Source organism: Panthera tigris, chromosome X (genome assembly GCF_018350195.1).
Source record: "Panthera tigris isolate Pti1 chromosome X, P.tigris_Pti1_mat1.1, whole genome shotgun sequence".
NCBI classification, from domain to species: domain Eukaryota; kingdom Metazoa; phylum Chordata; class Mammalia; order Carnivora; family Felidae; genus Panthera; species Panthera tigris.
In genome coordinates, this window is record NC_056677.1 from 88,115,419 (window position 1) to 88,130,230 (window position 14,812).

The window sequence follows — 14,812 nt, forward strand, 5'->3', positions numbered from 1 at the left end:
GGCCACCACTGAAGGCCTCGGGGCTAATATCAAGCCAAAGCCTGTTCCCAGGGCAGAGAACATTCCTTTGCTGCATCTGGGGTCCCAGTGCCTGGACCTTCCCAAACCCTTTTTGCAAATACAGCCCTTTGCAGTCCCCCGTGTCCCTGTTGGGGGAGGGACATGAGGCCATGCAGGCCCATGCACATCCAGCAGTAGGAATGGGGCTGGACTGTATTAGGATCTCCCCAAACTGCGGACAGAAGGCAAAGGCCAAACCTCTTTTGGGTTTCCTGTCTTTACCTCGCTCTCCATCTAGGCCTGGTCGCCCGGGGTCGCCAGGCTGTCCTCCTATGACTGAAGGCAAGGAGAGGCCTGCGGCACCGGGCAGACCAGCAGGTCCCTGGAAGCCTGGGAAACCTGCAAATAATAAATAAAAGGGGCTGCATGGGCTTCGTGTGGCCAAGCTCTCAGAGAAAATGGAAATTCAAGCAGAAAAAGTGGAAGCGGCTAGATAGGGGGCCAGACCGGCGAACACCAGCAGAGGGCGCTCTCCCTTCAGTCTCCCTTTGCAGCCGGTAGAGGAACACGGGTCTCGCACACGCTGACACACAGGGTCTCAGCGACTCCGGGTTTCCCGTGCCCCGTCCCCCGCGGACAGCAGGCGCCGTAGTTTATGGGGATGGAGCTTTGGAAAGTTCTAGCTCCCAGCGTCGCTGGAAATGGAAATATTTTAGACAGATTTCCCTCAAACCGGGAAGAAAAGAAAGCATGACTGCAGCACCTGGAACTGAAGTCGTACATTTTCATTAAATTAGCCAGTTATGTCTGATGGTGCCCAGAGAAGGTTACAAACTGAGGTGAGGCACTGGCTCCAGCGAGTCCGAACAGACACCTGCTGGGTCAGAAATGGAGGTTGCAAGGACGCTGTGACTCCCAGTGTCTTCTAGGGCTAATTTCTGGGTCTTCTAGGCAAACTCAAAAATGCTTTTATAGGTAATTCATGATACCAGCTGAGTGCTTGCTTAATTGCCAATAGAACAAATTTGTCTACACTAAATCCCTTCCCCCTTTTTGGTCAAAGAAAAAAGCCATTTATTAGAGTAGATACAAGAATACTTGTTTGCTCACGTTTTAATACTGCGTGTTTTATGTTTGTGGAGCGATGTCTACTATAATGTTCAAAACCAAAAAATTTCAACTGCTTAGGGAAGATTTATTTCACATTCACACGTCAACTACATACATGGAAACTATATGGGAAAACACATCGAAGCCATAGATACAAATGTAGAAGTCCATATTATACTTCTAGTATGAAAGAGATGTATTTATTAGTTTGGTATCTTCTAGAAGAAATTCAAATGAAGAGAAATAGATTCACACTGGTTGATAAAGTATTCTGGGGGTTGAGATGATTTTTGTTTGTGTGTTTGTAACAATAAAATCCAAAAAGATTAGTGTGGAGTTATATTTTTCCAACAAGGAAAGCCAAAAATATTAATGTTGAGTTTCTCATATTTAAGTAAAGAAATGGCAAATCCATAAAAACGTGTAAAGAAAGATGGCAGATTGGTTAATTCAGGTGTTTTTTTTTTTTACAGCTCATTTGTTAACTGAAAGTTGAGGAAATATAAAGAATAAAAAAAGAAATTTCAAGAAAAGTCTCCAATTATTATAGATCTGGAAAAGAAACAAAAGGAAAACAAAAAGAAAAACTAGCTTCAAAGTCACATGGTGCTACTTTTAGTATGGTCAGTTATGTCTCGATGAACCTTTGAAGTATTTTTCTTTTTCACAAGGGTAAAAATCTGAAAAGAAAGACATATTGGTTTTTTTTCCTGAAAATATACCTTTATATGTAATACATATCTATGCTGAAATTAAGTGAAAACCAATAAACAAGACATCATATAGTAGTGTGGGCAGCACACAGATTGTTAGAAGCTCCCATAGCAGTTTTTGGAGCTGCCTTCTCTTTTTACCTGTTTCTTGATTTTAGAATTACACCAATATATCATTAAACCTGAAACAGAGGTACTTCTGATCTCAAGTAGTAAAAAAAAAAAAAAAAAAAAAAAAAGAAATAGAAAGAAAGAAAGAAAGAAAAGAAAAGAGAAAAAAAAAGCTCGCATATTTAAGATGAGACACTTTAAATGAGCACATGAAAATGCACAATGGCATGTTTTTCAAACTCATTTCAGTGTCAGAGACTTAAAATAATCCCTAGGGGCACTTGGGTGGCTCAGTTGGTTAAGTGTCCAACTTCGGCTCAGGTCATGATCTCATGGTTTGTGAGATGGAACCCCGCATCGGGCTCTGCTCTGACAGCTCGGGGCCTGGAGCCTGCTTCCGATTTTGTGTCTCCCTCTCTCTCTGCCCCTTCTCCTCTAATACTCTCTCTCAAAAATAAACATTTAAAAATTCATAAAAAAGACAGAAAACCCTAAATACACAAATGCAGCTTCTAAATATTTAGTGCAAATATGAAAATGAATGGCATAATTCAGAATTATTTAGATAAAGGTATTACAGGGACAAGGATTGCTTTTGGAAGTTTGCTTAGGGGTAAATCTTCATTTTACACTGATTTCTATGATCATGTCAGAGATAGGTTCCTATGGGGGGGGTATGATATTTGCTGTATACTTTTAAAACATTGTTTTAATTAGATACCGAGAAGAGCAGAAGAATATTTATAAATCATAAGTAAAAAATAACCCAGATACAATGAATACCTCTGTTCCAATGACCCAATTTAAGAAAAAGAAGATAACATTACCTTTGAATTTCTTTGCATGCCCTTTACAGATCCTACCCTCTTCCTTGACTCTCGGGGGCAACCACTCCTGAATTTTGTGTTCAGCACCCCCACGCTTTGCCCATGTATATCTGTATCCCTAAACAATATATTGGTTGTTCGCATTTATTTATAAACTTTTAACAGTGGGATCATACCCAACGTATTTCTCTGTGACTTGCTTTTTTTTTTTTAATCAACATTATGTTCCTAAAACGTATCCATCTTGACATGTGCTGTTTACTGAATTTGTAATTGTGATTTTTATTACCTCAGACAGCGAAAGGAAATGGATAATTTAAAGGCCAGGCATTCATAGTCAGGATTTGAAAACATCTGGGTTTTGCTTCTATCTGAGTCCCCTCTTTGCTACCTCCTGTGAAAGAAGCCACACGATTTCCCTACAGGCTCAGGCCATGTTTGAGCTTTCCCTCTGGAGAAGCTGCTGGCTTTCAGAAAAGAACAGGTTGGTCCAGACCAAAGGAAAGAGTAAATGCAGAGAGAGCAGATGCACCAATATAAAATTCAGCAGAAAATGAATTAATGTAGGAATTAGTTCCTGGAAAACATACACACATTATACAACCATGCACATAAACAAATAAAATGTGGTAGGACCTCAAGCCCTAGAACTATAACAGAGAAACAGAGCATTTTGCAAACATGATTTCCCCAGGTACCACGTAATGATATACCGGGCAACATTTCTTGAGTACTTACAACGTGCCAGGTGCTGCGCTAAGTGCTTTTATACATATTACCTCACTCCTCATTGATTCTCCACCAAACCTGTGCAGTAGATTCCCTTATTATGCCCATTTTACAGAAAAGGAACATTAAGAGTTCACTGGGAATTGAGGGACAAGTAACTTCCTTGTTCAAGGTCATACAGCTAGTGAGACGTAGAGCTGGAATTTGAATCCAATGGTCTGATTTCAGAGCCCATACTCCTAGCTGTGATGCTACATTGAATTCATTTCCTGTTTTACATTGAGTGCAATGTATATGGGTCTTCAGAACATCCTGAGGAGAGTTAAAGAATCAGAATTAATTCTATTTGTGAGGTGGGCAGAGGGAGGCTCAGAAAGAGACTTCAGAGGATATGATGAGTCAGGGGCCAAAATTAGGGCAAAACCTGTTTGCTAGTAACCTATGAATCCTAATTGAGTGCTTGTGTGTGCCTGTCCCAGGGAGGCATTTATCCTCTTAGTCTTGGGCTCCTTCTAGCAGCCGCACTGTCTTCTCAGGGCCTTGGGAGGGCCATCCACGCTGGACATTGAGGAACTTCTGGCAAATCTCTTGCTAAGAGGACAAGCCCTGTCCCTTGGGGCCATTAATCTCAGGCTTTGGCCAAGTGGGCAAGACAGACCCTGAGGTTGATAAGGGAGAGCAGGAGGGAACTCACTAGACTATTCCTTGACACTCCTTCCAGGAAAGCCCTAGCATTGTAGCATGGCCTCCCTTCTCTTTCTCAGAAGTCAGTTCCACTGGGTTCTGAGATCCCCAGAAGTGTGAAGACATGCACAATCCCCAGTGAACTCTTAACTCTCAACCCTGTAAGCCACATGGTCCTGATGAGCCCCAGCCTTGGCTCCCTAGCCAGGCCTTACTCAACTTCTATAAGGCCTGACTTGGGCCCACTTACCTCGGCCACCTCTCTGTCCTTTCACTCCTGGCTTCCCTGGGGCTCCGATGCCAATTCCTGGAGAACCTTTTTCCCCTTTGGGACCAGGCAGGCCAGCTGGCCCAGGAACACCGGTTATACTGGGTCCTAGGAGGAGAAGCAGAAAGAGGAGGAGAGAACTCAATGCAGGTGAGGCCTTCATGCCTCGCTCACTTGCTGGAGGCCTGCCTGACATACACGAGAAGCTGAATACTGACAAAACAGGAAGGAGAGCTCATTCTGGATAGAATGACAGACTCTTTCTTCCTTTCTCCACAAATCAAGGCACCTCGAATTGGGGGCTGGCAAGGAGATCCATGAGTTTAAGTATATAGGATACACCACAGTTGAGAACTCATGGCCAGTCCTTGCCAGCCTTCTGGAAGAACTGGCACTCTCCCGCTTGCCCTTTAGGATCTTCCTAACCTGGAGTTCCATGGGTTCCCTTGGTTCCTGGAAGCCCATTCAGTCCATGTAAACCAGGAAGTCCAGGGAAACCTGAGGGGAGAGAAGATCAGAAATGGCTCCAGCAACTCTGAATCAGGAAGGGTCCGCAAAACGTCTTGCCCCCAAGGGCACTGCAAAGATTGCGGTCTTCCTGGAGGCATAACTTAAGGCCCTCAGGGAGACCGAACCACCCCTAACCTCCACTCTCCACCTTTGCTTTTCCTGACTCTCAGTAGAAACCAATACAGCTTTAAGAGCAGGGTGGTAGATAATTACATATCTTCAAGAATGCCAAGTGGCAATGCCAAGGTCTTGAGTTGCCAGCTCCCAGAGACTCACTGCCCAATCTTGAAGTCAGGGAAAGGCTATATATACCAGGACAACAACTTTCCTCGCTAACTCTTCTCTCCATGGATTCCATGTTCTCCTCTTCCCATTCTTGCTTGCCCTCCATTCCTCCTCCTCCTCCTTCCCCCTTCCCATTATCTATCACATGGCCCCATCAATGACTCCCCTGGATGTGGCTTGCCCCAGATAGTGTCTCGCAATATAAAGTAGTTGCTGCTCTTTTTTTTTGGTGGGGGGGAGCAGAAACCCTCTCCCCACTTCCTCCTCTAAAATACATACCTTTGGTTCCTATTAGGCCGGGGGCTCCCAGGGGCCCAGAGGCCCCTGGATGGCCTGCAGAACCCGGTAGCCCTGGATTTCCTCTCATGCCTGCAATCCCAGGGAGTCCTGAAAATGAAAGCAAGGTAGTGGGTCAGAAAGGGTCATGGCTTAAAGCTAACCCTTACTTTATCAGAGTAAAGTCGTCCTGTTGCACAATACCTGGGGATCCAGGAAGGCCAACATCTCCAGAAATACCAACTTTGCCATCTTCACCTTTGCTTCCTGGGAAACCCACATCACCAGCTAGTCCATCTTTTCCTTTCACACCTACAAAATCAAGAAAGATGCTGAGTGATTAGGCCACATTTTGGGCAATGTATTTCTCCAAGGGAGGGAGGGAGTGAGCAGGAAGGTGAAGCCATTTGACCTGCCAAGAGAGCTAGGTCCAGTGAAACGACTCTGAAAATGATGGGGGCAGCTGTAACTTCCCATTTGAAAGGTGCTGCCCGCTAAGGATATTAAACTTGTTCTCGAGTGCCCCCAGAAGTAGGAGCAATGGGTAGAAATGTTCAAGAAACTGTTTAGATAACAATAAACTAAGGAGGTGGATGCCATCATCTCAAAGGTCTTATTAGACTTATCTCCATGGGTCTTGAAGGAGGAGCAGGCTAGTTTGCTTGGGGAAGCTGTGGACTGCCAGTCAGGTAGGAATTTTTCTGCATTGGATAGAACTTGCAGAACTTGGGGTTGACCTCCCAAGTTCCTCCTGATCCTCAGTGTGGAGGAATCTGTGAAACACATGAGGTCAAAAGTACAGTGGCCTTACCTTTAAACCCAGATTCCCCAGGTTGTCCCTTGAGTCCCAGGCTACCAGAAATTCCAAGGGTCTGGCCTTGATCTCCTGGGGATATAAAGATATTGTTGAAGTGGTCAGGAGAAGCTATAGCTCATTTTGTAGCAGAGATCTTTTGATGGCAAAACCTTTTCAGATTCCATGTAGACAGAGGAGATCTTTGACAAAAGTATGCAGTGGGTAGAAGGTAACCAATCGCCAAAAAAAAGGTGGGATGCTCTCAGCCTACTGGCAAGAAATGCTGCTACAGGAAGCATATCTCCACTGGGAAGACATTGCTAGTTTCAGTATGGGCAGGGAAGATGATAGAAGGAGGGGCACCAGAACATCACCAGAATGGAACAATGATGGCAGCAAGGATGGGAGTTTTTCCTGCCCAGTGGGCTGGGTTCAACAGGGGAAAAGACCGTCTAGAGCCAAGGTTCTCCTCTGCTGCTGAGTCTGGAAGGCACGTGGGTCAAACCACTGTTTGTCACATGTCTATGAGGAGCAGAGACTGCAAAGGGGGTTTGGCCAAAGGGGAAATGTAAATCAATTCACTTTCCTTTAAACACAGAGCTTCCTTCCAGAAGAGCCCTGCACCCGCTAGAAATTCACCTTGCTCTGGAAAAACATATTAAAAGAGAAAATGCTTCTCACCTTTTGAACCTGGGAGACCAGATGCTCCTGGGAGTCCGGGAGCTCCATTGAGACCCTGTGAACCCTTTGAAGCAATATGTAAATCATTATTTCTGCCCACTGCTCAGGGCCTCCCATGCTCTCACCCTCCCCTCTCCCTGAACTGCTGCCTGTATGCTGTGGCAGGGGTGAAGTGGGTTGCGGGGGGGGGGGCATCCTCCAGAAGGGAAGGTGATGAGCAAAGGGTAGAAATGCATACTCAGATGTTTTAGGGGAGGGATTCTTTCTGCAGATGAATCCTGGTCTCATCATTCATCACTTCCCAATGCCTATCCAAATTGGAATCTTGGGAAATCAGGTATGGCTGTTCTGGCAAGTCTCTTAGAAAACACAGGATGTGACAGTCAGGCCGGATACTGCAGGTGCATTCTGCAGATAGTTGGCTAGAGCCAGAACTCTGGAGCCATTATGCACAAGAAGAAGTATTGCTTCACCATGCAGAGCTACAGCCCTCAGCCACAGATTCTGTAAGCTGCGGCTTCCTGCAAGGAACCAATTAGCAGGCTGTATGTGCGTATACTGGAATCTGAATTTGGGCTAATGTTACCATTTTCACAGGATAAACTGACTTTATGACTAATGTCCAACACACTATCGGAGTCTGGGAAGTGGGCATGTCAGCTGTTATCAGTATAACTATTCCTCTGCTATCTGGTATAGTTTTGATTTGTTGTGATGTCCCTACTAAAGACATACGCTACCTAGTGCCTTGGGTGGGAGTCTAAGCTCTGGACCAGGTCACTGTGCTCACTGACCCACTACCTAGGATACCTCCTACATCTGCCTTACTTTTTCTGCACATTGGGATATCTGCTAATTCTGAGCCTTTGCTCATGTTGGGACCCCTCCCACTTTGACTCCATTCCTCTTAGTGCATGAGTAGCAAGGACCATCCAGCTGAGAATGATTTCTTTTGCAGTTGCTTCAGAGGTGTGTGTGTGTGTGTGTGTGTGCTCTCACCATCAGATGGACTGACACTTTTTTTTTTTTTCAACATTTTTTATTTTATTTTTGGGACAGAGAGAGACAGAGCATGAACTGGGGAGGGGCAGAGAGAGAGGGAGACACAGAATTGGAAACAGGCTCCAGGCTCTGAGCCATCAGTCCAGAGCCTGACGCGGGGCTCGAACTCACGGACCGCGAGATCGTGACCTGGCTGAAGTCGGACGCTTAACCGACTGCGCCACCCAGGCGCCCCTGGACTGACACTTTTAAAGGACAGGGACTTTGGGGCACCTTGGAGGCTCAGTTGGTTAAGCATCTGACTCTTGATTTCAGCTCAGGTCATGATCACATGGTTTGTGAATTCAAGCCCCACATCGGGCTGTGCACTGACAGTGTGGAGCCTGCTTGGGATTCTCTCTCTTCTTCTCTGCCCTCCCCAGCTTGTGCATGCTCTATCTCTCAAAATAAATAAATAAACTTAAAAAGATAAATAAAGGACAAGGACTTTGCCTGTAAGGAGCACAGGTGTTCTGTGACCTAGTCCATTCAGTCCCTTCAATACTGCTACAAGTATTGCTACTACTTATTTAGAGCCCACTATTTGCCAGATACTGTGCTAATTGCTTTACACATATCATCTCCTTTAATCCTCACTGCTGTCTGAAGGAAGTTTGAATATTGTTCCCATTTTGTGCATATGAGAAAAGTGAGGCTCAGGCAAGTTAAGCCATATGCAAAGAATCATAGAGCTAATGAGCCATGGAGCTGAGACTCAAACCCAAATGCATCTCATTGCTACCCCTACTCTACCATCCTGCCTTTTAAGAACCCAGACAAGCTGGTTTGATTATTTGCCAATCGTTGCCTTGCACAGAAGCAGCAATGACCTTCCTGAAATCAAAAAAATATCCAGAGGCCTGTACCAAATCCTTATGATGTGCCAGGCTCAATGAGTGATACTGACAGAGAGGTGCAAACAAAAGAGTAGGTAAGGCAGTTCTTGTTCTCAAGTCCTAATGACCTCATTGAGGAAATCAGACCCATGCAGAACTGACTGGGATTCATATAAGCAGTGAGAAATGCAGCATGCCAGCAGGGAGGAAGCTCAGGGACTCCTGGAGGAATGGGTGCCTGGGCTGGGGCCCAGAGCATGGGTAGGCATTGGGCAGTTAGCTGCAGAGTAGCAGACTCTGGCACACAGGAGAGACAACATGAACAAAGGCCCAGAGGCAGGGACATTCAGGAGAGAGTGGGAAGACCTGTCAGGCTCAATGAGAGGACTCTGTCCAGGATGAGCTGGGGGAGGGGTCTGGGAAGTGGGCTGGGGCCAGAAAGATGGGCAATAGGGGCATGTCTCCCTGCTATGGAGGCCCTTCCCTGGTGGAGAGACAAAGATCTGGGCACACTTACACTTGCTCCTGGTATTCCTGGGAAACCTGTGATTCCAGGGGACCCTTTAAGGCCGGGTAAGCCCCGTAATCCAATGGAGCCAGGGGGGCCTGGTTTCCCATTAAGTCCCTTGATGATACTGGGGAGGCCGGGAACTCCAGGCAAGCCTGGTAGCCCTGGGGGGCCAGTCTCTCCTTTGTCACCTGGGAAAGACACAAACAAGCTTAGAAAAAGGACTCTGGGCAAGAAAAAACCTGCTCCCCCAAGGTGCAGGTACCCTGGATCACAGCTAACCTTGGGGACGGTTAGCTCGGGGGTGAAGGTGTGGGTGGGGGAGGTGCCTTCAGCCTTAGGGGGCACCAGTCAAGGCCACCCCAGCTCTAGCACTGCTAGTGCCCACGCCCCATCATCCACCAGGCTCCTCCAGGGGTACGACAGCCTCTGGCTCAAAACCTCAGTTTCCTGCAGTGGCAGTGAAAACTGGCAGCCTCAAAGTCCAGCACCCTTCAGGCCCAGAGAAGGCAGACTCCTTGGAACCCTGGTTGCCACCCATACTGCCAGTCTAGGGGGTCTTGCCCTTTCTCAGGAGGGAGGTTAAATTTGAGCATTTCTCTTGCCCCATTGCCTGCCCCAGCACCTCTGGGCCCAGGAAATCCGTCAGATCCAGCTGAGCCTCTAGAGCCTTTGTCTCCTTTCAGCTGCAGGTTCAGGATTGGAGGTCGTGGACTGGGGATTCCAGCTGGCCCCGGGTCACCTCTGTCTCCTGCAGGGGTGGAGATTGCGAGACCCTCGTGAAAGGAAGCTTACACACGGAGTCAAGCATGAGCTGACCTTTCATCTCAGCTCTTCCCCTCTCTGTCCCCCCTCCCACCCCAGGCTTCCTTTCTGGGCCCTTTCTTGGCCCTGTTTCCCCAACTTTGCATCAGTGTGCATGCCCTCTCCTTTGACAAGCCCAAGGTCCATCAGCAACTTTGGCCCCACTCAAAAGACTCCTCCACTGAGTATCTGGGAATGTATGATGGGGCCTCTAATATGCAGTGATAACTCAGAAGTGATTAGATCTCTTGGTTTAAAAGGACTTCATTCAGGGGGGCACCTGGGTGGCTCAGTCAGTTAAGTGTCTGACTCTTGGTTTCAGCTCAGGTCATGATCTCACGGTTCCTGAGTTCAAGCTTCACGCCCAGCTCTGTGCTGACCTTGCAGAGCCTGCTTGGGATTCTCTCTTTCCCTCTCTCTCTGCCCCTCCTCTGCTCATGCACTTGCATTCTCTCTCTCACACACAATAAATAAAAACTCTAAAAAAAATAAAAAAGACCTCATTCAGAAGCCCCAAATCTTATTATCTAACACAAGACTGTTATAAGCCACACCAGCAACAAAGTTGACACACAAAATGTACATTGGGAAGCATGGCCAGCAAGTTCAGAATTCAGTGCTCCAGCTTACCTTTTTTACCAGCACTACCAGCCCGTCCAGATGGTCCCACCTTTCCGGCTGACCCAGAAATGCCCTTTAATCCACTTGCACCAGGAATACCAGGGAGACCTGGTATCCCTGGAAAACCTACCAGCCCAGCAGATCCCTTCTCACCTGTTGAGAAAAAAGAACTTCGATTATGATCCCTCTTTTACATACAGGGAAATGGAAGCACAGAGAGGCTTACCCCAAATGGAAGTACTTACCCCAAATCACACAGCTAGGAAGTTGTAGAGAAGGGATTCAAACCCAGGTTTCTCTAACTCCAAAGCCCAAGCTGTCAGTCCTTACACATTATACTACTTCCCTGAACAGGGGCATGACACTAAGCAATAGAAGGGAGAGAAGAGGTGGGCACCTCTCTTATGGTTTGCCAAGTTAGAGCTCATGAGTGGCACAGAGCAAAAAAAAAAAAAAAAAAAAAAAAAGCCTAGGACCAGTTGTGTGACCTTGGACCAGTCATCTACCCCTGTAGAAAATGGAGATGCCTCCCATCCAACCTCTGGTGTCTAGCAGGACAATCACAGAAACTGAGAGCAATCGGGCTCCATGGTAGGGGGATCATGCAAATGAATAAACCCAGTGTGACAGTTACTGTCCTGTGCTTTACTGACAATGCTATTCAGCCCAGCGTTCCACCTGGCCAGCAGTGAGGGTGATTCACCGTGGCTGGAGTCTTCCCTTAGTGCTAGCTTTGTCCAGCCATCTTACCACAAAAAGTCCCACCCACCTCCCTCCCTCCCCCCCTCTCAGCCCCATTCCCCCTTCTGAGGCAGAGAAGGGGGGCAAGCTGGGCAGCATGGATGATCCTTTGAGGCACCCACTAGTGCCTTTCTGAGCACTTCACTTACCCTTCGGACCCGGCAGGCCTGGCAACCCAGTGCTCCCTGGCAAGCCTGAGTTCCCCAAGAAGCCAATCAGCCCTGGAGATCCTGGAAGGCCTTCCAACCCAGGCAGGCCTCTCTTTCCAGCTGATGCAGGGGGACCTGTCTCGCCTCTTAAACCTTTCTTTCCAGGATGTCCTGAATCAGCACAGGAGAGAACATGGGACAGCCGTCAAGCAAGGCTGTGTCCAGATCTGGGCCACTGCCCATTCCCATGGCTTCTGGCTGGCTGGCTGGCTGGGTTTTGGAAATGGTCCTGTAACCATGGCCTCTGCAGGCTGCTAACTGGCAGAATTCTCTGTTAGCTGAAGCATTAGCTCTTACCACCCAGAGCACCACGCCAGCAGCTGTTACTCTCAGCATGGCAGGGCCAGCAAACCCCCTTCTGATTAGAACTTCTTCCTCCTTTATGAATGTGGTGACACATTTTAGCCTCTGAATGGAGCTCTGGGAAGCCAAGGTGGCATCTGGACTCCAGTTTCCTGGTACTTCCAGTCTGAATTGCACTACAATGGCTGTTTCCTGAGCCAATCGGTGAAGTAGAGGTTAAAGCTGAGCCATTGTTTCAGCCTCCCAGGGAGCCATGGATACAGGGCTGCCCTTTTAATCCCTCATGCAAGCAGTTAAGTCAGCCAGTTCCTTGGCATTAAGGTTGAAAGGCCCCCTAGTGCCAAGTACTGTAGAAATCCCCAAGGCCCATTTGGTCTCCTAGGTTGTCTGAGACTTCTTTCACCAGGCTTTAAGTTGGTCAATGGGATTAACCTCCTGAGCTGCTGCCAGAGTGGAATGTTCAGGTACAAAGCAAGGAAATTAAAAAACCAAAGGATTAAATCAGTGACGACAGAGGTATTTGGGCCCCCAAGGACCTAATTGAATGGCTGACTTGGCTTTCTATGAATTGAAAAGCATCAAGTAGCTGCAAGCCCCAGGATTCTAATGGGGGGCTGTGAAGGGGACTCCACAACAAGGGAAGGAAATTCAATGGGGGCCAGCTCCACAGCATGGGCTTGGGGACCCCTGGCCTTGCCAAGGTTAGAGTGTATAGTCAGATAATTCCCTGAGCAGGAAAGCCGGCGGGGGAGTCAGTCTGTGGGCTTGTGTGCTGTTTTCTCACCTGGATGGCCTATGGGAAGACCCCAGAAACACATAAGGATAAAAGGGATTAAAAAGGATTTTAGTGGCTCTGCAAAAACTCAATATCAGTCACGTGGCCTGCAGTAAGGGGGGTTGATGTAGTCACTGAGGCAGGGGAGAGGAGGGCGGTGCAAGAAAAAGGCAAGCTTCAAACACTAGGCCAGATGCAGGGGGTGTCAGCCCCGAGGCCCAGTGAAGGCCACTTTGGCCACAGGCCCTCAGAGGCAGGCTCATCAGAGAGGCAGGCCACCGCATAGTCATCCTCCTCTCGAGCTTCTCCCCCCAAGACCAAGCAGGCTCCCCTCGGTCCCAGCCAAAGTGGTGGACATGGCTAGACCCACCTCCACAACCAGGGCAGCTTCTCTAACTGGGAAAGGCAGGGGGGAGGCTGAAGCACATAGTTGAGGGGGAGTGAGGCCGTGGGGGAGGGGTGGGGAATGATCTGTGGTAACATTTTGGAAGCCAAACTACAGAAATCCATTCTGCTCAGCACTGCAAGGGTCACTTGAGATTGGAAACATGAGGGGTCGGGAATGTCAAATGTCCTTCTAAACCCTGCGCAGGTCTCAGGGCTGCTATGGCTCTCAGGGCACCAGGGCCCAGGGCCCAGCTTAAGTCTGGCAAGCTGGGACCCCTCCTCCAAAGGACCTACCTGAAGGGCCTGGAAAGCCTGGTGCTCCTGGGAGCCCGGGTTTGCCCTTGATGTCGAATCGGCCATCAGGCCCTGGGGACCCTGGCTGTCCCACATGGCCTGGTGTTCCAGGACTGCCCCGTTCACCTTTGGGGCCCAGCAAGCCTGACTTCCCAGGCAGACCTAATGAAAGCAAGGGGCAGATGGTCACAGTCTGGATCAATAGCAGGAACTGGTCACCACACCAACTTGCAGTGCAGAAGCCTGGCCCAGGGTACACCCCAGATGCCATTGTCTTCTCGGCGCCAGCCTTGCTGCTGTTCCCAGCAGCAAAATCACAGGCTTTACGAGAAATATGACTATTCCTTGTGGTCACTTCTGGATTTAGTAAGAAAGGAGAATAGACTCAGGTGATTTAAGAAAAAGTTCCCAACAGGGAGATACAGAACAAAATGACTTTTATTTTTAACCCACTAGTTAATTCACCAGCCCAGGCTCATGCATATATTCATGCAAGTGTACCCGCCATGGGAAGACTTTCTGTAGATTGTTAAATATGTGAGTCAAAAAGAGTCACCCTTGGGTCCTGGAAGGCCAGGGTCTCCAGGAAATCCTCGGTCCCCTGGCAATCCCTGTAGGCCTTGCTCCCCTGGAGCACCATTTTCAGCACCATAGATGTCACCAGAGGCTCCCTTGGAACCTGGTAAACCTGGACTGCCAATTTTCCCAGGCAAGCCATCTTTTCCAGGGAGCCCAGGAAACCCAGGCAAGCCCTTCTCCCCACGAGGTCCAGGAAATCCTAAATGTAAAGAGGCAAAAATAAAAGACCATGGAGGTTTAGAAGTAACAGGTCTGGGTAGAGATCTCTGACACAGATTTTCTTTATCTATTATAAAAGCTAACTAGGGGCACCTGAGTAGCTCAGTCAGTTAAACATCTGACTTTGGCTCAGGTCATGATCTCATGGTTTGTGGGTTCGAGCCCCATGTCGGGCTCTGTGCTGACAGCTCAGAGCCTGGAGCCTGCTTTGGATTCTGTGTCTCCCTCTCTCTCTGCCCCTTCCTTGCTGGAGTGCTCTCTCTCTCTCTCTCTCTCTCTCTCAGAAATAAACATTTTTTAAAAAGCTAACTAACATATTAATAATGTGTGTCACTTCTCTTGAAAGTCAGGAGCGTCCTGGTCCTGGGAGAACTTGCCAGAAGAAAGGACTGTGCCATGTGAACCGGAGAAGGTTCTAGCTCAGTGAGGCCAGGCCTTCAGCTGAGCTTAGCAACCCACTCTTGGGGCTGATCCACTGGCCAAAGTGCATAGATTACATCCAGGA

General features: G+C 48.0%; 1 protein-coding gene across 1 annotated transcript in view; it reads right to left on the reverse strand.

Annotated features, from left to right (window-relative positions):
• COL4A6 (collagen type IV alpha 6 chain) overlaps positions 1-14,812 on the reverse strand; it is a 288,857-nt gene that overhangs the window by 9,614 nt on the left and 264,431 nt on the right. Inside the window, exons 27-39 of the mRNA XM_042974020.1 lie at positions 14,066-14,287; positions 13,510-13,671; positions 11,691-11,861; positions 10,810-10,953; positions 10,001-10,126; positions 9,385-9,566; positions 6,991-7,054; positions 6,325-6,399; positions 5,718-5,825; positions 5,517-5,624; positions 4,869-4,940; positions 4,425-4,550; positions 283-399 (exon numbers count right to left, since the gene is read on the reverse strand). Of these exons, the coding sequence (XP_042829954.1) occupies positions 283-399; positions 4,425-4,550; positions 4,869-4,940; positions 5,517-5,624; positions 5,718-5,825; positions 6,325-6,399; positions 6,991-7,054; positions 9,385-9,566; positions 10,001-10,126; positions 10,810-10,953; positions 11,691-11,861; positions 13,510-13,671; positions 14,066-14,287 (1,677 nt within the window). The remainder of the gene's footprint in view (positions 1-282; positions 400-4,424; positions 4,551-4,868; positions 4,941-5,516; positions 5,625-5,717; positions 5,826-6,324; positions 6,400-6,990; positions 7,055-9,384; positions 9,567-10,000; positions 10,127-10,809; positions 10,954-11,690; positions 11,862-13,509; positions 13,672-14,065; positions 14,288-14,812) is intronic.